Source organism: Lentinus tigrinus (assembly GCF_003813185.1).
Source record: "Lentinus tigrinus ALCF2SS1-7 unplaced genomic scaffold L226scaffold_32, whole genome shotgun sequence".
Taxonomy (NCBI): domain Eukaryota; kingdom Fungi; phylum Basidiomycota; class Agaricomycetes; order Polyporales; family Polyporaceae; genus Lentinus; species Lentinus tigrinus.
In genome coordinates, this window is record NW_027137941.1 from 82,140 (window position 1) to 103,815 (window position 21,676).

The window sequence follows — 21,676 nt, forward strand, 5'->3', positions numbered from 1 at the left end:
CGTTTTGGACTTCGCAGGTGCTGGCCGATCGATTTCTGAGGGACAAGGCGGGAATGGGCGCTTAGTTGCCTTAGACTCGAACTACCATCACTCACAAGCAACACATGTCCGTGCGCGACCACATAGCAAACCTCACTCGAGCTTTGGAGCTTGAAGGCCCCTATATGAGGTATGTACGAAGCTCTGTGTAAGATTTCGTCGTACTGACTGCGACGTGCAGCTCTGTAGATGTAAGTCACGGTCACTACCCCGAAGTTTCGAGTTTCAATGCAACCTCGCTGGGCAAAAAAATAGTGTGCTGACGATTACTTGCCTTAGATAACTTTAGCTGTGGCTGCCCTTCGTACGAACCTCACAAAGCTACTCCGATTAACGAACGCAACTCTGCCGATCAATCGAGTTCCTCAAGAAGTCCTCGTCATGATATTCTCGCACGCAACGATAAGCGATGAGCACAAGTTCGCCTACGACCTCAGAGGCAGGGGGGCGAATGCTTACGATGAAGCACTCGCGGTGATCGAAATCTCTCACGTCTGTCATCATTGGAGACAGACAACCCTGGAAGCCCCCACCCTCTGGACGCGTATCGACAGCCGTCACCCAGAGATCCTGGAAATGTTCATGGAGCGTTCACAGAAGGCTCCCATCTCGCTCGCTTTGGATGCAGAAGAGGAAGATCTTGCATCACTCTTGAGTACTGTTCCGGCAGATCGTTTGCGGCGACTGGATCTTATGATCGATGGTGATCCATCGAGGGACCAGGTCGCATCCCTGACCACCTTGGTGGCTCCGATCCTCGAATGTCTCACCGTCAACTCGGGAGAAGACTACTACTGCGGTGCCGCGCCGTTGGTGTGGGCTCATATCCTAGATGGACAGACGTACTCCATGAAAGCACTCGCTTTGCGCTACGTCGGCCACTGGATGCCCTCAAACATCTTCCCGATTCTCACCCATCTTCACCTGACACTCTCCTCCGCGGACATTCGGACATCAGACCTGGTCGTTTTACTTGCAAATGCACCCCAACTGGAGTTCCTCTTCGTCGAAGAACAGCCGAATCTACCAGACAGAGAGCCTTCCGGTTCTTGTCCGAGTCCCATCGTTCTCAGCCATCTCCGCTACCTCACACTTGACTTCACTCCTTACGTACAGGCGATGAACCTTTTGAAGCATCTCTCGCTGCCAGAGCGTTGCTTCATACGTCTCTCTGACGTTTTCATTGCCAAGGACGATGGAGAACCTAGCCCGCTTGTGGATCTAGGACCGCTTCGTCATGCGACCGCGCTTGACATCGCTTCGGTGCCAGGTCATCGAGTACTCGTCGTCGCCGACAGCCATATCTCTGGATTATGGATACAAGCACAGTTACATGACGATATCACCGGGAACACGTGGTTACTCGGCCTCCCTACAATGATCAACCTGTCCACCGTCACCTCCCTCCATATCACCATCTACCGCACTCACACCTTCTGGCCATCTGTCCTGAAACATTTCACCGCGCTCACCGAACTCAAGGCCATCGTTGAAGGGCAAGACCTCGGGAGGATGTGTCCCCTTGACACGCTCTGCACCGTCTTGCTGGAAGACCCTGTCTTATTGCCATTGCTTTGTGGCCTCTACGTGCAAGGGGTCGCTTGGGATGATAGCTGCTATAAGCTGTCATCAAAGCTTGTGGACATGACGGCGTTCCGGGCTCGCACAGGACACCGTCTCCATCACTTCTTCATCCAGACGAACCGGCCGGAGGTGCCGCAGCCACACGATCTGTTCGGCAAGCGTACCACGGAGTTGGTCGCGCACGTCGATCACTTCGAGCTCGTAGAGTGTGGTCCAAAGCTATGCAGTTTCAGGATGCGAGATGTTTGGCACATAGACGGGACGGAGAGGTACTGGCAGCTGGATGGGGCGCAAGAGTACATTTTGCCGGCCGAGATAAAAGGGTAGTGACATCGACAAGTCTGTACGTACGTCTAGAAAACGCTATTACAATTCTTACCACACATCTTGGCTAGCCTACGATTGTGAAAGAGATGAAGTAGTCCATACCTTCTTGATGCCTGGCCTGACCGACGATGTGGCCGTTGATTGGGTTGAAGACAACAGCGAGGAAGCGAGCCTCTCCGATCAGCTTTGGTGGAATGTAGAGCCCTGTGAGGGAAAGGAACTCGGAGGACTTGAGGGTCGAGAGCGCGGGGTCCATCTTCTGCACCACCATTGAGACTGTACGTGCCCACAATTCACAGCTCGAAAGAGATGGCATACAATTACCGGATACTTCCATTGGTCTAATGACTTCGCAAGCGGAAGTCCTACAGATTTGCCTAAATACTACACCTGTCAAATGAATGCCTGAGCCTGCAACTTCCACAGCTTTGCGTACTCTCCGTCACGCTTCAGCAGCACTTCGTGGGTCCCAGATTCGACAATCCCGGACTCATCCATGTAGCTGAAGCGCAGACGTGTCAGTTCCATTGACATATGGCAAGAGATGACCGACATACAGAATCAAGTCAGCATGTTTCGTGAGGTTGCCGAATCGGTGCGTGGAGAAGACCATCGTCTTGTTCCCTCGCAACTTCCGGAGCCGGTCAAACAGATCTTAACATTTCCCTCAGCTTCGTATCAGTATTCGGAAGGGATTCGCACTCACCATGTTCTGCCGCTGGGTCAAGAGCAGCGCTTGGCTCGTCGAATAGCAGCAGACCGACCTCGGAGTCTTCCTGCACCACTGAGCGCATGTACGTCCGTGCCACCGCAAGCCGCTGCATCTGCCCTCCACTCAGTGCCGCAGCCTCGGTCGACTTCACACCTGCGGCCTCCCGCAAACCATTATAATTGACCTTGCGGCCCGTGAAGAACGTCTGACCCTCGGGTATGCTCGAATACTCAGTAGAGACGGGCGGCTCAAGGTAGGTGTTGAACCCGTCTGGAAGCTTGTCCACAAAGCTTTCTGCGCCGGCGAGGCGAGCGGCGAGACGTACACGGTCGTCGTCGTGAGCGGTGGCGGGATCCCCCATAGCAATGTTGTCGCGAATCTAGAAATGGAAGCGGTCAGTGAGTATCTATGGAAGCTCAACGATGTGATAATTGTGCATACCGAGAGTGGGAAGAGAGTATAGTCTTGGAACAGAACAGATATGGCTTGCCGGAGGTCGTAGAGCTTGAGAGTTCGTATGTCGTGGCCACCGAAGAAGATCTCCCCTTCCTCTGGGTCGTAGAGTCGTGTTGCGAGCTTGAGAATGGTACTTTTCCCAGATCCGTTGCTACCTACAATTACCTGGGCGATAACAGGTCAGTGTATCGAGAACTCTACGAGAAGATCCAACGTACGCAGAGTTGTCCCGGTTCGACGCTGAAGGAGATATTCCGCAGTGCGTACTTCTCGGCATCCGGGTACTTGAACGACACATTCCTGCGACGGGAGCCTATGTCAATGCCGTACAACTACAGAGAATAATGGGCAATCGCTCACCTGAACTCTAGAGCGACTCCCGACCGAATCTGCGAAGCTTCCTCGGGAAACGGGATGGTGCCGTCAGGGATTACGTTGGGAATTTTCGCGACTTCATACACCTTCTTGACGGCAGTGAGTTGATGTTCAATGCGCCGCATTCGGTAGATCATTGTATGGAATGACCACACAAAATTCGAAGCGGCGTTCTGAACTAGGCTGAGGGATGCGAGAGAGACAGGAATGCTCATCGGATATTGCGCAGCACGTAGAGTGAAGATGATCTGGCGAGCCGGTCGTGAGCTGAACTGCAAAGGGCAAACCACTCGGAAAGATGTACCTGTGGAAGCTGGGCAAGCGGCTGGTGGAATGCATGCCAAATACTTGGCAATGGCCAATCAATCAAGTCCTCCCATTCGCTCCAATCAGTATCCTTGTCTCCAATCCGTTCCGAAGCTTTTTTGAACTCTGCAGTACACGTCAAAGCCGGTACGAGAAAGTCACCTGTATCGAAAGAACGTACCAGAGTAGGCGTGTTCCTTGAGGTTTCCCACCACAAACTCTTTGCGATACCATCCCCCGCGGACGGCATCTTTCCACCCTTTCATCTTGATAAAATCATGGTCGACAGTCTTCGCTAACCAGACTGCGAACATAACGATTCAATGTGAATGATTCATCAGGTCGAATTCGAAGAACGTACTTCGCGCAGGCCGGAAGATAGGCATCTGTGCCACGCAAACCAGCACCTCCGCGGATAATGTGAGGACCGCGAGCATTGGACCGTCTGGTTGACCACGCAGGACTTGAACCAGGACGAGAGTCTGTGCGACGCTCCGAGTGATCAGGGTTACGATATCGCTGACCAGCTCGATGGTTCGCCATATGACAGATTGTCCGTAGTAGTCGTCCGTGGTGTCTCGCAGCTGGCGTCTCACCTCAGTCTTGTCGTATGTGGCGTTATCAAGACGAGCATAGGCGTGGAAGCAATGCAGCGCCCACCAGCGTCGAATGTGGGCATTGAGAGGTCTCCCAACTATTCTCATGATCCGGTCAAAGAAGAAGGCGGCGACAGTGCACGCAAGCCTTCCTGCTGCGATGCGAATAAGTCGCTCCTTGTCCACGGTGCGAGTCTCAATCGCCGTCTGGGTCTGGGCTAAACGTGAGATTCGAGAATACTCTTCACTTCAGGAGAACGTACGATTGATAGGAGCTGGCCTTGAAACCTGGAGCTATATGAGTTCACCGTCAATACGTAAGAATGCCAGGAAGCTCACCAGATTGTGACAGCTGGTACGAAAGCGTCGGCCAGATGAGCCATTGCGAAGATGAGTACCAGCGGAGGACACCCCGGTATACTGAACACGTCCTTGAACATCCGAACGAGGTAGGGAAAACAGTCCACCAGCTCTTTGAGCTTGGAGAGCATCGGGGCTAGAGCGAACCGAGGACGATCAACCTCGATCTCCTCATAGAAGTCCCAGACGCCGAGTCGGGAGCGTTTGATATGTGTCTTTGGGGAGGCTGACTTTGCATCGTCGCTCGAGACCTTGAGATCTTGGTGAAGACTGTTGCTGTCAGGCATGTTCAGTGAGTATCGTGAGGTAGGGCACACACCTGGGGTCTATATACTAGTTCAGCATGCCCGGAGGGAACATCTCGATGCGCCGCCCATGCTGTGATAGTTGGGTCGCAATCTGCTATCACGAGTCATTTCAGCGAAACACCGCCCAATGTAATTGAATTGAAGTCGAGAACGCCCTCCGCCCGCGAGCACTGCCGGGACTGTTGTGAAGTAGGGTCCTCACCTACGAGTATTCGAGCGTCCTGATAGGGCCGATGCGGTTTTTGATACAGTGTGGGTGGTATGGGAGAATCTCAGAGAGACAGAGATGAGTAAAGATCACATGCAGTTCAATTTTCGATGCGCCGTGGTAGCCAGGTAGCAAGAAGCGGCCGCGGGCGCTTGTCGTCCTTCAGTGCTCCCGATGGGTCATCGTGCGGTCGACATATGCGACCGTTGGTGTCCCCGAATAGAGTAGCAGCCACGCAATTTTGTTCATCAGCATCCGTCCACTCTGACTTCAAGCGGCGTTCTCCGAAGGTCGGAGGCTTCGAAGTGCACTGCAGCCTGAACTTCGAGCAAAAATGGTTTTGGTACCAGTCAGTGTTTTGAACATTCGATTCTCTCTGATAAGAACACTTTTGGCAGTGAGGGACCAGCGGTTGACAACTCAGATAAAGGCTTGTGCTTGCAGCTTCCACAAACGCGCGTATTCGCCACCGTTCTGCAACAGTACACCATGAGTACCCGATTCGACAATCCCAGAGTCGTCCATATAGCTACGAGCGAACTAGGTCAGCTGAAGGCGGATTAGAACATCAGACAAGGAACCAACAGAATCAGGTCCGCATGGCGGGTTAAGTTTCCAAAGCGGTGCGAAGAGAACACCATGGTCTTGCTTCCTCTCAGCTCTCGCAGGCGATCGAACAGGTCTATGAGGTACATGAATGCACTGTGGCATAGACGGCCTAGGATCCACGTACCATGTTCGGCTGCCGGGTCCAGCGATGCACTGGGCTCGTCGAAGAGCAATAACGCCACTCTAGCGTCTTTACGAACCACAGAACGCATGAAGGTTCGGGCTCTATATAGAGAAGGCCCGGTGGTTAGGATGTATGAGGTGAAGTCCCGAGCATCCCGGTGATGGTAAACGACTCACACTGCTAGGCGCTGCATCTGGCCTCCGCTCAACTCTGACGTCGATGATGCCTTGATTCCAGCGGCATCCCGCACGGCACAGATATCGAACGGTTTCCCCAGAACGGTCTTCGACCCTTCTGGGGGGCCGTAGAGCTGGTCGACCGAAGGCCTCTCCAAGAACGTGTCGAGCCCGTCCGGGAGCTTGTCGATGAGTGATTCCGCGCCTCCAAGTCGAGCTGCTTCGCGCACACGCTCTTCGTCCTTACCGCCAGTAGGATCACCAAGGGCAATATTGTCACGGATCTGTAGGATGTTATGAGAGGCACTCCGCGTCGTCGACCCAGCAGCAGATCGCGGTTATGAACGTACCGACAAAGGAAAGTGAGTGTAGTCCTGGAAGAGCACCGAAATTGCTTCACGAAGATCGCCGAGTTTCAGTGTGCGGATGTCATGTCCACCGATAAGAATTTGTCCCTCCTGAGGATCGTATAGCCGAACGATGAGCTTGAGGATTGTACTCTTCCCTGCTCCATTAGAACCGACGATGACCTGGGCTCAGAATGAGTTTCAAAAGAAGGTAGACCTGCCGGTGCCGGAGGATACGTACACAGAGTTGCCCGGGAAGCATGCTGAAAGAGACATTGTGAAGCGCGTAGTCTGAGGCATCCGGATACTTGAATGACACGTTCCTGAGGATCGTCGGTGTGAGCAGATGACGATAGGTCAGACGAGCTTGGACATACCTGAATTCAAGCGCGACCCCTGGCGTATCCTCCGAGTTGAAGACCAGCGGGATATCTCCATCTGGGACCTCGTTCGGAATGTTCATTATCTCGTAGAAGTCCCGCACGGCCGAGAATTGTCCGACAATAGACTGCGACCTGTTGATCATGCTGTAGACGGACGCTGCGAAGCTTCTCGCAGCGCCTTGGACTAGGTTTAAAGATACGAGCGACCCGGGCATGTTGGCAGGATTCCTGAACGCCATCACGGTGAAAGCGATCTGACAGCCGCAGGTAAGAACATGGCACGGACGGGTAAAGAATCACGACCCTACCTGCGGGACATGAGCGAGAAATTCTCGAAGGAGTCCCATTGCGTCGGTACCTGGATCGTATTCTACTTCATCCCCGCTCTCTCCGTCCTCGCCAAGCACTTCGGTCGCATGCTTGTACTCTGCAAGTGAAGTAGGTTCAGCACATGATGCGATGCAATACGTTGATGATCAGGACTGACCAGAGACAGCGAACTGGAAGAGGTTACCCGCGACGAGTTCTTTCCGATGCTTCTGCCGTTTGACAGTCGCCTTCCACCCGTGCAGTTTGAGGAAAGCCTGATTCTTCGTGGTAATAGCCCAGGCTAGAGTATAACTCAAATGAGCATCGGCGATCGTGACATCTCGATCAGTCGGACTTACCTCCACCGAGAGAGGATAGCATGGCGAGGTTGTAGGTAAGCCAGGACATGGTCTCCGACATCAAGGCAACAAGGGCTAAAAACCTCCCGCCTTGATGACCCTGCAGCGCCTTGAAGAGTACGAACGCTTGAGCGCTGAAATGCGTAACAAGGCTGGTATTCTCGGTGGTCATCCGCAGTGTCTGCCACATGACTGTCTGGCCATAGTCGTCCGATGCTGAAGAAAGTTTGTTCTTGATCTCACGACGACCAAAAGTGGGCACATCCAATCGAGCATACGCCATGAACGTATGCAAAGCGAACCAACGTCTGATCCGCATGTTGAGCGCGTTGCGCTCTCGGGCGCGGACACTTTGCAAGAGCATGCTGGCAACAGTACACAAGATCCTGCTGATGGAGATGCGCAAGAGACGGCGAGTGTCGACTTTTCCGGTCCTCAGCGCAACCTCCAACTAGACGGAAGGTGAGTCTCTTTCGAATTTCCCGACAAAGAGATCGAATACCGACGTACCATCTCGACTAGCCGGCTTTGGTACCTGTGTACGAGTACTTAATACACGTCTAAGATTACACCAGTATAATGAGCTCACCACAAAGACAGGGCGGGCACCAACCCGATCAGGTGCTCGGTAACGACGTATTCACATAGCCGAGGTTTGCAGCCAGGGATGCTGAGAACGTCCTTGATGAGCCGCACCACATACGGACTGGATTGGCGCAGTTGAGAGTATTGCTTCGCGATGCCCAGGAATAGCGGAACACGGCCATCCGGGTCCCTCTCCTCGTAGTGATCCCATATACCGGCGCGTTCGTGCGTGACCACTCGACCTGGGTAGCGCTCGGATATGATTTCCTTCCGATCTGGCTCCTTTCGTTCTGCGGGGAGAGTTTCAGTACAGGTGTTTGCCATTGCGGATGGCGGTAGAGTTCAACACTCGCGTTTGCTCATGTATCAGTGGAATCCTAGGATACGGGCGCGTGAGTCCGGGCACGAGGCACTACAAGTTGATCCTGCCGTTACCTTGCCGAACATCCTGACCACAACAGCCGCGCTGGAGTGCTGCTGCGTCCGTTGGACACTCCGATCGGACGGAAGTGATACCTAAGGGGGCCCGGACGGACGTCCGTGCCAGTCAATTTTACACAAGGGACGGTTCGGGACGCTGGCAGATAACCTGCTTCTTGCTTTTCGCGGCGGGGTGACGGCACGGGCTGCATGTTGCGCAATGCTCCGATAGAAAGTGGATACATACACCCGATGCCATGTACACGGCGCGCAGCTCCAGCTTGTGCCCAAAATCACCTCGCACTCCGTTGGAATCAACTCACCATGATTAAATGAACGCTTGCGCCTGCAACTTCCACAACCGGGCATACTCGCCCTCGGCCTCTAGCAGAGAATGGTGCGTGCCAGACTCTACGATTCCAGACTCGTTCATGTACCTGAATTTTGAACGTTTCAGCGAGGACCAGCAGTCACGAAACCAGACTCACAAGATCAAGTCCGCATGCCGTGTCAGGTTCCCAAAGCGATGGGACGAGAATACCATAGTCTTATTACCTCTCAGCTCGCGTAGGCGATCGAACAAGTCTGTAATAACGGGAGGATCAGAGGTCAGTCGACGGATACGAGGATCAGAAGGATGTGAGCGGTACCATGCTCAGCCGCTGGATCGAGAGATGCGCTAGGCTCGTCGAACAGCAAAAGGCCGACTTCGGAGGCCTCCTCACGCACGATAGAGCGCATGAACGTCCGCGATCTGCACGGTGACAGCAGGGAATTAGCAATCGAACATGCTGTCGACACGAAGAAAAGGACCATCCGAAAGTACGTACACTGCAAGCCGTTGCATCTGACCTCCACTAAGCTCCGTCTTCGTCGTGGTCTTTATTCCCGCACAGTCGTGCACCGCAGCCACGTCAAACGGCTTCCCTGACAGCGACTTCGATCCTTCCGTCGGTCCACCCCAGTTCGCGAGTGCGGGACGCTCGAGGTACGTCTCGAACCCGTCAGACAGCTTCTCGACGAAGGACTCAGCGCCTCCGAGGCGCGCGGCCTGGCGGACATGGCTCTCGTCCCCGCTGCCAGTGGGGTCCCCGAGGGCGATGTTGTCTCGAATCTTCCAAGGAGGGCACGATGCTCAGTTGCCTGTGATATAGAGGTCGACGAAGGAGCCGCTCACCGATAGCGGAAAGTGGGTGTAGTCTTGGAAGAGCACAGATATGGCTCGGCGAAGGTCGCTCAGCTTCAAGGTGCGAATGTCGTGGCCCCCGATAAATATCGCGCCCTCTTCAGGATCGTAGAGTCGTACGATGAGCTTCAGGATTGTGCTCTTTCCTGCGCCATTCGATCCAATGATCACCTATCCCGCATGCGGATCTGGTGAGTGGACGCGAACACCCAAACAGAGAGACACGACTCACGCAGAGCTGGCCAGGAAGGATACGAAACGAGATGTCGCGCAGAGCGTAGTTTTCCGTATCCGGGTACTTGAAGGACACGTTCCTGCGCAATTGTCTGTCAGCGTACGCGTCTGTCATGAGTTGGTGTCAGTGTGACTGACCGGAACTCCAGCGCAATCCCAGCCTCGATTGACTCTCCGTTCTCCGGGAACGATAAGGTCCCATCCGGAACAAGGTTCGGAATGTCCGCGAGCTCGTATATGTTGCGCACCGCTTGAAGCTGCTCTTCGATTCCCTGAGTCCTGCTCACCATCTCGTACACGGACCAAGCGAACGTGCTCGCGGCGGACTGCACCAGGCCCAGTGCAGCCAGAGATTCTGGCATATTGGCGGGCCTCCTGAACGCGCTGACGGTGAATGCAATCTGAGATGTTATTCGACACGTCAATATGCTGCATGACCACGAAGAGAGCGGGTTTCAGCTTTACCTGTGGGAGATGCGCGAAAACGTCCCTGACGATGGTCCAGGCGCTGGTTTGCGCATCTTTGCACCATTCAAGTTCGTACCACGTTCGGTCGTCATCGCCTACTCTGTCAGTAACTGCCTTGAACTCTGTCGCATCTTGGTATCAGATTGAGGCACATTGTCGACATTTAGGTCGATACTCACCGGAAGCGGCATAACCAGCAAGGTTTCCGGCAACGAGCTCCTTTCTGTGTTTCTCCTGCTTGATCGCTTTCCGCCAGCCACACATCTTCACGTAATCCTTGTTCTGCGTGTTGACTGCCCATGCTACAAGAGGAATCCCGTCAGTACAACACCACCCCGCGCCAACGGAACCAACCTACCTGTCGCTACCGAGAACACCTCAAATCGCGACAACAGAGGCACCGTCTCGGATATCATCGTCACACCTGCCAACAGCAGCCCATCCCTCTGCCCCTTCAATGCATTGACAAGGACATACGCCTCCGCACCAAGCTGCGCCACGGCACTGACGATGTCCATCGTCATCCTCAGCGTCTGCCACACGACCGTCCTGCCAAAGTAGTCGTCCGCGGTCGCCGCGAGCTTGCTCTGGATCTCGGTGCGCCCGTACGTTGGGAGGTCGAGCCGCGCGTACGCACCGAACTGGTGCTGGGAGAACCAGCGCCGGATGCGCGCGTTGAGCGTGTTCTCCGCCTTGGTCGATGTGTTATTGAGAACAAGCTGAACTAGTGTGCAGGCTAGGCGGCCTGCGCAGATGAGGAGGAGGCCGTGGGTGTCGATAGTGCGCGTCTCGATGGCGCCTTCCATCTGGAACATGGCTCAGATGTCAGTGAGGTGGATGATATGAGTGTGATACCTACCATCTTCACAAGCTGTCCTTGGAACCTGATAGTCTCGCGGTGAGTCCCTGGTAATCTTTGCGCTTCAAAAGTTCGAAATGCGAGTACTCACCACAGAGTCGCAGCAGGGACAACGGCGGTCCCCAACGACGCACCCACAAACAAGAACGTCTGGAGCTTGCATCCCGGGATCCCGAGCACGTCCCTAACCATACGCACCAAATAGGGCACGGACCCAAGCACACCTTCATATTTTTTGACTACGGCGGCTGTAATCGGGATCTTGCCCGCGTCCGGGTCGACCTCGACGTAGTGATCCCACACTCCGGTGCGGGTATGCTTGACGATGCGGCCCTCGTTCTTCCACTTCTCGATCTTCGACACGGAGGAGGAGGAGTCGTTCACATGCGCCGCGTCTGACTCTGCTGCTGTCAGCGAGGGGCAGGCTGATCCCGAGGCGCCCTTCTCGCAGTCCATGTTGATATGGCGATTTGCAGACCGTGACGACGCTGGGGATCCGGGGGCGCACACTATATAGTGATGGCGTCTTCGCACGATGCAGCCTTTATACTATGTAATAGTGAGGCGAGGCCGCGAGGGCGTGGGCATCCTAGGATACGGGCGCGCCGAACCCACCGTATCGCCGACAACGCGGCCTGTCTACCACACATCGCTGTGAACGATGTGCAATTATGAACAGAACTTTGATCGATATGAAAAGGGAAAAACCTTACGGAGCGTGTGCCGGCCTGTATCACGGTCTACCGATGACCCCGGATGGGTAGACAGTGCTACTACGGGATGGCGGGGAAGAAGCCCACGTGTTCAGTGCGGCTGCGTAACAATCCCAGCGCGGCGATGGACTTCCTATACTGTGACTTCACGCGCAGGCGGACTCCTATAACATCATGGCGCTCCATCCCTGGTGGGTTGTACCGGCGTAGGGCATACACAAGCCCCGTGCGTATCGCAACTGCTCCCTCGTGTGGCGCTTGAGCAGGTCATGCTTAGAGCGTTGAAATCGGACGCGAAGGGTGTTAGTGAGGCGTCGTCTCAAATGCGTAGTTCAACGACTTACCGAGACGGTTCGACGAAAGACGCGTTCGTTCAACCGTTCTGTGACAGTCGGCACCAGCAGTAACAGGAAGGTGAAAAAGTGGGTGCGTGAGTCGCCAGTGTACGCTACGAAGTTGAGCTGGTGTTGTACATCTTACCTTGAGACTCGGGATGTCCAGTGTCCAACGTGCGACTCGGTAAGTACGACTGCCGAATGAAGTTTGTACTCGCGGACCGGATCCTCACCGATACTCGCGAATTCTGGTGAGAGTGAGAGGTCATCGATCATCTCCAGCTGTGTCTGAAGACCTATGTGTTGACAGTAAAACACAGCTCCGGAGAATCGAGATGACAAACGAAAGGAAGCGATAATGATGATGCAAGCGCCTGTGAAAAAAGCTCGGGAACATCGGGATTCGAACGCGCGCAGAGAACTCAAAAACACTTGTTGGTAAGTAGCGTCTGCGTTACAAGAGCTTGAAAGGGGCATAAGCTAAGATTTATACGCAAGTAAGCAGCAAAAAGGTGTTGATACCACTGCCGCAATAGCGCTCAGCCGCTCTTCCTGGTACATCGTTTTGTCCCGGTTTCCTCCTCCTCGACGATCGCGACCTCCCGCACACTCGCTTCGCCTCTTTACAGTACTCTACCACGTGCGTGCGGATTAACATTCCCTGTAAGTTGTAACTGATAGTGTGCTGTAGCCAATCAGTACGAGGCAGGCCTCACAATCCACATCGAACGTCTCGAGGTACACGAGTCACCCTCATCATCATCACCACCGTTCGCATTTCATCCAAAGAGCAAACACACATATGGTGAGCGCAAAGCGCAAAGGGTATGAATGAGCTCAAAGAATGCGTATTGACTATGAATACAGAATAATGCTAGATACAGTTACAACATGCACACTGGAACGACACATCTCAAACCAGTCCCCTAGAGCTTGATGTGGAGGTTGACCTGCACCGCCTTGACCGCCGTGTAGCTAGAGAGAGAAAGCCAAGTCAGTATGCATCGAACATGGCAACACTTGAGCTGAACAGGGGGTACTCACTTCGCCAGCGCGTACTCGCCAAGCTCACGACCGATACCCGACTGCTTGTATCCACCGAAGGGTACGTTCGGGTACAGCATGTTCGCGGTGTTGACCCAGACGGTGCCCGCGCGGAGCTTGTGCGCCGTCGAGAGCGCGCGGGTCACGTTCTGCGAGAAGACCGCGGCCGCGAGACCGTAGACGGAGTCGTTGGCCTGCGCGACGATGTCGTCGTCGTCCTTGAACTTGATGACGACGCAGACGGGCCCGAAGATCTCCTCCTGGACGATCTTCATGTTCGGCTTCGTGTCCGTGAAGATCGTGGGCGAGATGAAGTAGCCCTCCTGACCGATGCGGTGACCGCCGTAGTGGACGGTCGCGCCCTCAGACTTGCCGGAGTCGATGTAGCCCATGATGCGCTGCAAGCATGTCAGCATTTAGATCTCAAGGGGCACAGCAGGTCTACTCACGTCGTACTGTTGTTGCGAGATCTGTGGGCCCTGGAAGCAGTCAGGGTCGAAGGGGTCGCCGACCTTGAGATTCTTGGTGTGCTCGGTGAAGCGCGGGAGGAACTCGTCGTAGATCTTCTCGTGGACGAAGATACGGGAGCCTGCACAGCAGCACTGTCCGTGGTTGAAGCTGTCGTGGGATGTCAGCACCTGAAGCGAGAACCGAAAGGTGCGAACGACGTACTAGATACCGAACGCGGCCCACTTGATGGCCTCGTCGAGGTCCGCATCGTCCATGATGATCGAGGGAGACTTGCCACCGAGCTCAAGGGTGACCTTCTTGAGGTTGGACTTGGCTGCAGACTCCATGATCTTGCGGCCGACGAGCGTGCTGCCCGTGAACGCGATCTACAGAGATAAGATGGTCAGACTATGACGTCAGATCTAATCGCAGTTGAACGCCCATACCTTCTCGATGCCCATGTGGTCAGCCATGGCCTGACCGACGGTGTGGCCGTAGCCGTTGATGAGGTTGAAGACACCCGCGGGGAAGCCAGCCTCGTCGATGAGCTTGGACATGTAGAGCGCGGTGAGGGGAGTGAACTCGGAGGGCTTGAGGATGATCGTGCAGCCAGTCGCGAGCGCCGGGCCGATCTTCCAAGCCATCATCTGCACTGTAAGCACCCACAATTGTCAGCACGAGGATCGACGCGAAACAAGCAGCACAAACAGTACTTACGAGGGAAGTTCCACGGGATGATCTGGCCAACGACACCGATGGGCTCATGGCGAGTGTAGGTGAGCTTGGCCTCGGACGTCTCGATAACCTGGCCAAAGATCTTGTCCGCCCAGCCGGCGTAATAGCGGATGCACTGGATGGAGTGGCTGATGTCGGCGCGCATGGCCCACTTGAACGTCTTGCCGTTGTCGAGTGCCTCGAGCGCAGCGAGGATCTCAGCGTTCTGCTCCATGAGGTCGCCGAGCTTGTTGAGGAGGCGCGCACGCTGGTTGCCCGGCGTGTGGAGGCCCCAGACGGTGTCGAACGCGCGCTGCGCGACCTTGACCGCGTTGTCGAGGTCCTTGGGGGTACCCTCGGCGATCTTCGTGATCAGCTTCCCGTTCGAGGGGTTGATGACACTAGAGTAGGGAGTGAAGACGCTCGGTCAGAACTCAATCAGAGAGAAGAATAACAAGCCCTAGACGCACTCGATCGTCGTGCCATCGGCACCGTCCACCCACTTGCCGTCGATGTAGAGTCCGAGCGGGACGGAGACCTCGCCCTTGAAGACAGGGGTATCGAACTTGTGGACGAAAGTCTCGGGCATGGCTAAGAGATGCAGCGAGTGTGGAGGTGGTGGACGGAAGTGGGGAGGAGTAGAGAGCCCTGGGGCGATGGGAAACGACTGACGCAAGAGCGGTGGGTATATATACGTCCCGCGCGGGAGCGAGGGGACCGAAGGGGTGCGCAGCTTCGATTACGGACGTCGTAGGCCCTTGGCTAACCCCGTCACCACGCTATACCAATCATTCCCAGGTCAGGCCGTCCCGATCGGTTTAGGCTGGGGTCAGCTGCTCCTGACCGGGAAGGCCAGTGGCGGCAACCTTGCGCTCATGTGCCCAACCCGTCCAGTCTCGAATCGTCGATAACACCGCCCAAATCATTTGATGCTGCCTTGTTCCGACAGCGCGCCTGCGCGAAATGACGAGAAATGGGGACCAGATGGGGTGTTGGGGGAGCGCAGAGAGGATTCAAAGTGGGAGAAGGGACAGGCCGTGATTCGTCGAGCGAATGCGCGGGCTCCGTCCGGATATCCGGACCGCTGGTTAGATAAACGCGGGGTGATCAAAATGCGGGGTAATCAATAATGTCTGTATTACTTCGCCGCCGCCGCCGTTCCTGATCTTGACACTGAGCCGCTCGATGCCGCGAAATCCTCCATTGCAGCAACATCCTTCCGAGCAATGACACCAAGGGTATGCACGCGATGAGCAGCATCCGAGGAGGAAGAGTGGCTTAGTGGCTATCACGTCCATGGGGCATGGGACAAGGGAGCTCCGTCGGCGTCCAGCAATGCACTAACACAGTCATCGTCTCGTCCGTGTGACTTCGCAGAGTTCAGGAAGCATTCTTCTCGCAAATTGAGGCGTGCGAGCGCGAACGCACTGTAACAGATCCTATCTTCCTCTTCCAAGCGGCTGATCCCAATACCCTCACGATCGGGCCGCATGCAAAACAGCTCAGTAATCCCTCTCCGTGATGGGGATTCGAGCATGTGGATGATGAAGGTGCAGTTCGGAAGAGAACAGGAAACTTGCTAGGTTACGCTCAATGATTGGGGGGATGGGGGTTACTCACCTTTGTTCTGCTCGGGTCCCCCAAGAGCAGCCAAGAGCGTACCCGGGTCCCGCGAGGAGCGGCATGGCGGGGAAAGCGGCGTTCGTGCAACAAAGGCAATCTTCTATCGCGGCTGCTCCGCCATTACGTCCGATCTGCGGGAGCCAACTGCCAACACGCGGCCTGCAAGATAGAAGATGTGTCCAACTCGGAGGGAGATTCAGCGATCATACAACGAGCGTCTTGCGTGTCCCGGCGGCCCAGCCCTTCTTCTCGGTGTCACCTCCCGCGGTGAAGCGCAACTCAACCTCTTCGAACACCGCGACTCGCTTCGTGAGGGTGAAGCCGAGCTTCTCGAACAGGCGGATGCTCGCCTCGTTCTTCTCTCCGATCCGCGCAACGAGCCTCTCCTTGGGGACGGGCAGGGGCGACGGCGAGGACGGGTCCGTTGCGTACGAGAGCATCATTTGCAAGGCGGTGTACGCGACGCCGCGTCGCCGATACGCAGACTCTGCACCGTCCCGCCGTCCAGTGACAGGTTTTGTCAGAGCGCAACGGTCAACCAAAAGACAGGGGCACATGCCACAAAGCGACCATTCATCAGAAATCAAAAATTCAAGGGTGAGCAACACGTGCATGTGGTTTGACGAAGGGGGAAGGGAGGACGCACCAGCGATCATGATCTCCGCTTCCACCTCGAAGTCCTCGTCCGTCGGGACGCCCTTCATGAAGAGGTTCACATCGCCTATCATCGGCTGCCCCGCAAGAAGCTCTGGGGAAACCGCATCGCCCTCGGGGACAGGGGGCAGCGATTCCCCAGATAGGATAATGAACGTCAGCTCTGCATGCGGGGGCACGCAGGGACGCGGGGGCGCGGGGAGGAGGCGCGGGGAGAGAAGGAGGTTAGCGGGCCCGTCTGAATTCCGAAGTGTGAAGGTGACCGACTGTCGTCGTCTTGTTGCCACTTTCCTGTGAAACGCAAACGGAGATAGTGCGTCAGTCAACTGCTGTACGTACTGGCTGGCCAGTCAAAACGAGGCTAGCTGCGTGCGGGATCAGGCCTATCAGGTCTTCAGGGAGCGTGACCTGCCCCAGGGGCGCGAGAAGGATGGCCCGGGATACACAAGGAACACTTCTTGGGCGCGTCCACAGTGCGCAACACAGGTACACTCTGAGAGTCGACTCACTCTGCATTTCGTACTCTTCCTCAAGCGTCAGCGGCTCGCTCGCTGTGAGCTCCCGCAGCTCCTCATTCGACATCCATTCGTGATACTTCTAGCTGCCAAAAATGCTGAATTAGCTTTCTTGTTGGGGGTCCTGGCAGGGGAATTTGGGCGGGTCGGGGAGCGTCGAGACGAGTCTCGAGAGGGGAGACTCGTACGCATGCGAGCGTCGTATCGATAATCGAACGACACTACTCACGGCTACGTGCTCTGTCCTGGGAGAGGCGAGATGAAACAAGGCTAAGCTCCGTGCTGCGTAGATCAGACGCGACGTCAATCGAGTCACCTGTACGGCACCAAGACGACATCCGGGTGCACAATGACCGTCTTCTCGTTCGCCCTCATTGCGGGGGGCGCGGGACGCGGGTGGCAGCGGCGGTCGTACCGTGTGTGTGATGCGTACGTATCAAGGGTGCACCACTAGGCTAAGGCAGATGCTAGAGGACGGGTCGTGTGAGCAACGATCACGTCCAACAGAACGCGAAGCAACGTCGAAGGTGAACAACTGACCGTGACGCTTGGCGCAATACCAATAGCGCAGTAACAGACGACGCCTGGAGCACTGGAACGCACACGATTGTGTTTTAGACGCGTTTTCGATGATCCGTACACAGGAGTCAGAATCGCGGGTGCAGTGGTTCGATCTCCCCGTGGGGCCCCACAGTGACACTTGCCCCAGAGAAGTGAAGCTCAAGGGACATTGACAAGCGGGGAGGGCGCGAAATGAAGAGGACGGAAAGCAAGCGGAAAGCAGGACGGAGGAGCACGGATGGGGCGGGCACAGCGGGGTCCCGACAGGCTGGCGGTGTTCCCGGCGGGCCTAGACGCTGCGGTGGACCGCCTTGTCGGCGCTGCACAAAACTCAGCAGCCAGCAGGTGACGAACGTTCCAAGGGAGAGCGAGAGGTAATTCGTGGTTCGGATGGAGGCTGTGCTCACAAATAATCTCCGAAACCGGAGAATCGAAGATGAGTACAGACAGTAGTGACGTAGCTGACTTGTCCCGCTCGGAAAGCGGGCACTCCTACACTAAGCCCATATTGCTCGAAGCCGGAGTGTCGTCGATGTACTATGTGTTACGCGAGAATATCAACGTCGCTGCCCGTCGTCAATGAGGTCAACATGCCAAGGGCGGTCGAAATTTTTTTTCCGCATTGCAGCCAGGACACCGATGTCACAGTCCCGCGCACTCATACGACCTCGTAACTGCCGGAGGCACCGCAGAACGAATTCCTCGAAAGCTCTGACCGGACCCGGCATTGAGGTGCACCGCTCGATCCCGGAATCAGCTCGCACACACGACCTCGAGAGCTGTCGCAGGCCTTCCTTGAGGTCACCCGGGCCAACGTGAGGGTGGAGATCGCGGAATCCCACCCAAGAAGCCAGCCATGCGCCGTCCTTCCGGCAGCCTCCAAGTCAAAAGAGAAGAAGAAACCGTTCTCGAACGCGCCAGCGGCCCATGAATCCCGCTCGAACAGCCACGACCATGCACAGGGTGCTCGCCCTGCATACGGTCGGGGAGTAGCCAGCCAGGCACACAACCCTTCGAGTTCAGGAACTATGCAGACACTGGGCAATGGATGCCCACACACCCTGCGGAGCGAGATTGAGATACACACGGTCATATGCATCGTACTGCGAAGAGCAGGATGCATGGCATGCTACCGTTTACGACCCGTATCTGACGTCGCGATGTCTGAGATGGTCCCCATGATTGTGGCGATCGTGCTTTCCAGTGTCCATGACGCATGGGATATGGGCACGACGTCGAGAGCATACGAATGGCATTACAGCTTGCAAGAGCTGGATGCGCCGTAGGGCGTCGCACCCGAGGGAGAGTCGGAGGGGAAGCCAAATGCATATGCCAGCGACGTGGCACGACACAGACAAACGAGAAGCGCATATACAGACCGCACGGCGATAGATGCGAGCGTATCTTGCCACACCGTCTGTGGCGGGTTACAACGTCAACCTCAGACTCGGTCTTGATACCCAAGCTGAGGATATGACACGATCCTGGCAGCGCTGTCGCGCGACTGTGGCCACGCGACACGCGTGCGAGGTACTTGAAGAGTTTCTTCTAACCTGGGCTCGTTGCTCCGGGTTCGCAGGGCGCTCGTCACCTTACTCGTGTACGGCTAAGTACCTGACACAGCGCCCTCCGAACATGTTCCTTCCTCCTCCTCACTTTCCGAAATGCGCAAGTAGGTATTTCGGGAGCGAAAGGACGACTGCGCGAGTCGGAGAGGACGGACACCTGCACCGTCGGGGGATAACCTCTCCAGCCGGTGCAGACGTCCGATCCGTTCCTTCCTATAGAGTTGATACTTCGGTTGATTATCTCAGAAGTCGAGGCAGAGCACCTTGGAACTCGAATACACAACTCGAGAAACAAGTTGCATAGTTACGACGTGTCCGACTTACCGAATGGGCTTTCCAAGTTCCCGCCTTGAAGATCTCCTACAAGTATCAATATCAGTTCACACGTTAGATCAGTTCTAGACTTGCACAGCACGATGTATGCGCACCGCTAACCACCCGGCGAATAAGATGTCGGAGGAGGAGTTTTATCGGGAGAGCAAAGGCATCGGCGTCTCTTCCACGAGCTCGAGCTCGCCCGGGATCGGAAACAAGCACTCATAAGCGCGCTGCCATTTCGGGAACCCAGGCTCGGAACGTCTCGGACAACGTCGTCGACGAGCTCAGTGTCAAGCATCCTCATGCGCGGCACAATGCACATACAAAATACACGCCAGAGACTATGAGTTGTACTGGGCGAAGTTTCAGCGAATTCTGCTACGAGATGGTCATGGTCCCCGACACCCCGACGGGCGTGCGGGACGTCTCGGACAGCGCGCGCCCCCCGGCGCACAGCGCCCTCGCGTCGGAGGTGGGGCTGCACGGTTCCGGGGGCATTCCGCTCCCAGCGCCTCCCCTGCAAGCATTCCGGTCCGCCCCGGGGGAAGCGAAACGCACCAAAAAAGGCAGGCGAGTATGTTTCGGCTTTCGAGCGGACGGTGTGTATTCGGGGCGTGGCAGTCGAGGCGCGTCTTGATGTTGGATGGTTTCGGAAGCAGAGAAGGCAGATTGAATGCTACTTAGATAGTCGAGGGCTCGGAGGAGGGGAGGAATGCCCCTTCTTGACTTCGGACTGCTATCTTCTTCTCTGTCTGCTGCCCTGCTCTGCTCTGTTTCGCTCTGCGGATTCGTGAAGCTGCGTTTGCGACGGGATGGTGGAGGCTGGTCTGGCGTTGCGAGAGGTTTGGAGGCATGGAGGCTGGAAGCTATATGGGATGGACGGTTGACTCGTGAGTTGTTGGTGCTCATATGGAATGCGCGGCATATGTTCAGACTTACGCTACCTCTGCGAGCGCCAGCCTCGCGCGCGGAAGCTGGCAACCCTCCCTCGGGGACTGTAACTCGATCGTCATGAAGGTGGACGAACAACGAGATCAGACTCGGTACGTCCCCGCCGTCTATATGCGTGCAGGCCGCGCGCGCGGTTGTGTGGCGCGTGCACTTAACCACTGGAGGAGACGCGAGTGCACTGGTGCTGGTGAGTTCTTGCCTATATGGGATGCGCATATAGTTAGACTTACAACTCGATCGTCTCCGTAGACTTGCGCGCGCGAGCGTCATGCGAGATCCTTCGTCGAGCATTAACCTGGACCTTTCCCCGTCGTGTTGGGAGTATGTTCGCTGCAGCTTGTGAGTCTTCCGTTGTCACCGACTCGGACTCCTGAGCTAAGTATCTGTTGCCTGTTGATACTTTGTGAAGCCCATCCTTCTGCGCAGCTCGAGCCATACTCAACGTCAACGGCGGCACCCTCATCTCCAGCAGCCCAACCTCCTCGACGTTCCCCGCGCACGCCATCCTCCAGGTCGCGCTACGCTGGGACTGTCTCCGCGCTCGTCGTTCCTCCCCTCCTTGTCCTTGTCGATGGCGCGTCTCTGTCAGCCGTAACCGGCATCCACGCGCCATGGCCAATATCATGAACAACCTCATGACTCCCGCGCACCCGCACCCTCCATCCTCGACGCTCATTGGCTCGCGCGCACGGTGACAGTACTACTGGCCGCTGCTTATCTGAATGAGGCTCGCCGGTGCGTCATGCGCCGTCATCGACATCTCCGGCGACGTAACGATATGCTATAGGCCATGGGACTCCCCGATATAGCGCGGCGCGGTGCTTCAAATCACGACACGGGCTTCTGTTGTAGGCTTCTTCGAGGACGTCCGGCAGTATATAGCTAGCTCGCTCTCTGAGT

General features: G+C 55.9%; 8 protein-coding genes across 8 annotated transcripts; 2 read left to right on the plus strand and 6 right to left on the minus strand.

Annotated features, from left to right (window-relative positions):
* The first annotated feature begins 75 nt into the window (after positions 1-75).
* On the plus strand, positions 76-2,007 carry L226DRAFT_538391 (uncharacterized protein). The gene is made up of 3 exons (XM_067681485.1): positions 76-169; positions 191-194; positions 319-2,007. Exons 1-3 carry the CDS (start codon positions 105-107, stop codon positions 1,948-1,950), a joined length of 1,701 nt encoding a protein of 566 aa, XP_067531585.1. The 5' UTR covers positions 76-104; the 3' UTR covers positions 1,951-2,007.
* A 336-nt stretch (positions 2,008-2,343) lies between these two features.
* L226DRAFT_469156 (P-loop containing nucleoside triphosphate hydrolase protein) lies at positions 2,344-5,042 on the minus strand (the record flags this gene model as incomplete). The annotated part of the gene is made up of 11 exons (XM_067676193.1): positions 2,344-2,452; positions 2,508-2,604; positions 2,657-3,041; positions 3,104-3,283; positions 3,337-3,418; positions 3,479-3,741; positions 3,798-3,925; positions 3,981-4,103; positions 4,161-4,608; positions 4,659-4,683; positions 4,735-5,042. 11 exons carry the CDS (start codon positions 5,040-5,042, stop codon positions 2,344-2,346), a joined length of 2,148 nt encoding a protein of 715 aa, XP_067531586.1.
* A 649-nt stretch (positions 5,043-5,691) lies between these two features.
* L226DRAFT_574250 (HlyB/MsbA family ABC transporter) lies at positions 5,692-8,487 on the minus strand (the record flags this gene model as incomplete). The annotated part of the gene is made up of 12 exons (XM_067685002.1): positions 5,692-5,800; positions 5,857-5,953; positions 6,005-6,105; positions 6,181-6,464; positions 6,531-6,710; positions 6,769-6,850; positions 6,905-7,164; positions 7,219-7,337; positions 7,398-7,520; positions 7,579-8,029; positions 8,089-8,113; positions 8,168-8,487. 12 exons carry the CDS (start codon positions 8,485-8,487, stop codon positions 5,692-5,694), a joined length of 2,151 nt encoding a protein of 716 aa, XP_067531587.1.
* Positions 8,488-8,747: 260 nt separating this feature from the next.
* On the minus strand, positions 8,748-11,966 carry L226DRAFT_212824 (P-loop containing nucleoside triphosphate hydrolase protein). Its single transcript, XM_067672927.1, has 12 exons — positions 11,422-11,966; positions 11,331-11,355; positions 10,830-11,277; positions 10,651-10,773; positions 10,469-10,593; positions 10,142-10,404; positions 10,002-10,083; positions 9,761-9,940; positions 9,414-9,697; positions 9,234-9,337; positions 9,072-9,168; positions 8,748-9,020 (listed from the first exon to the last, which is right to left on the minus strand). Exons 1-12 carry the CDS (start codon positions 11,784-11,786, stop codon positions 8,912-8,914), a joined length of 2,205 nt encoding a protein of 734 aa, XP_067531588.1. The 5' UTR covers positions 11,787-11,966; the 3' UTR covers positions 8,748-8,911.
* Positions 11,967-13,304: 1,338 nt separating this feature from the next.
* Positions 13,305-15,175, minus strand: L226DRAFT_547501 (aldehyde dehydrogenase; the record flags this gene model as incomplete). The annotated part of the gene is made up of 7 exons (XM_067682501.1): positions 13,305-13,353; positions 13,423-13,820; positions 13,872-14,040; positions 14,095-14,258; positions 14,319-14,524; positions 14,590-14,987; positions 15,057-15,175. 7 exons carry the CDS (start codon positions 15,173-15,175, stop codon positions 13,305-13,307), a joined length of 1,503 nt encoding a protein of 500 aa, XP_067531589.1.
* Positions 15,176-16,031: 856 nt separating this feature from the next.
* Positions 16,032-18,020, minus strand: L226DRAFT_213062 (acyl-CoA N-acyltransferase). Its single transcript, XM_067672928.1, has 7 exons — positions 17,919-18,020; positions 17,695-17,845; positions 17,608-17,623; positions 17,373-17,460; positions 17,131-17,154; positions 16,856-17,026; positions 16,032-16,696 (listed from the first exon to the last, which is right to left on the minus strand). The coding sequence occupies exons 2-7, from the start codon at positions 17,751-17,753 to the stop codon at positions 16,413-16,415; spliced, it is 642 nt and encodes a 213-aa protein (XP_067531590.1). The 5' UTR covers positions 17,754-17,845; positions 17,919-18,020; the 3' UTR covers positions 16,032-16,412.
* A 437-nt stretch (positions 18,021-18,457) lies between these two features.
* On the minus strand, positions 18,458-19,196 carry L226DRAFT_213115 (uncharacterized protein). Its single transcript, XM_067672930.1, has one exon. The coding sequence runs from the start codon at positions 19,060-19,062 to the stop codon at positions 18,598-18,600; it is 465 nt and encodes a 154-aa protein (XP_067531591.1). The 5' UTR covers positions 19,063-19,196; the 3' UTR covers positions 18,458-18,597.
* Positions 19,197-20,427: 1,231 nt separating this feature from the next.
* Positions 20,428-21,626, plus strand: L226DRAFT_213158 (uncharacterized protein). The gene is made up of 4 exons (XM_067672931.1): positions 20,428-20,715; positions 20,785-20,963; positions 21,026-21,115; positions 21,186-21,626. The coding sequence occupies exons 1-4, from the start codon at positions 20,678-20,680 to the stop codon at positions 21,401-21,403; spliced, it is 525 nt and encodes a 174-aa protein (XP_067531592.1). The 5' UTR covers positions 20,428-20,677; the 3' UTR covers positions 21,404-21,626.
* The last annotated feature ends 50 nt before the right edge of the window (positions 21,627-21,676 follow it).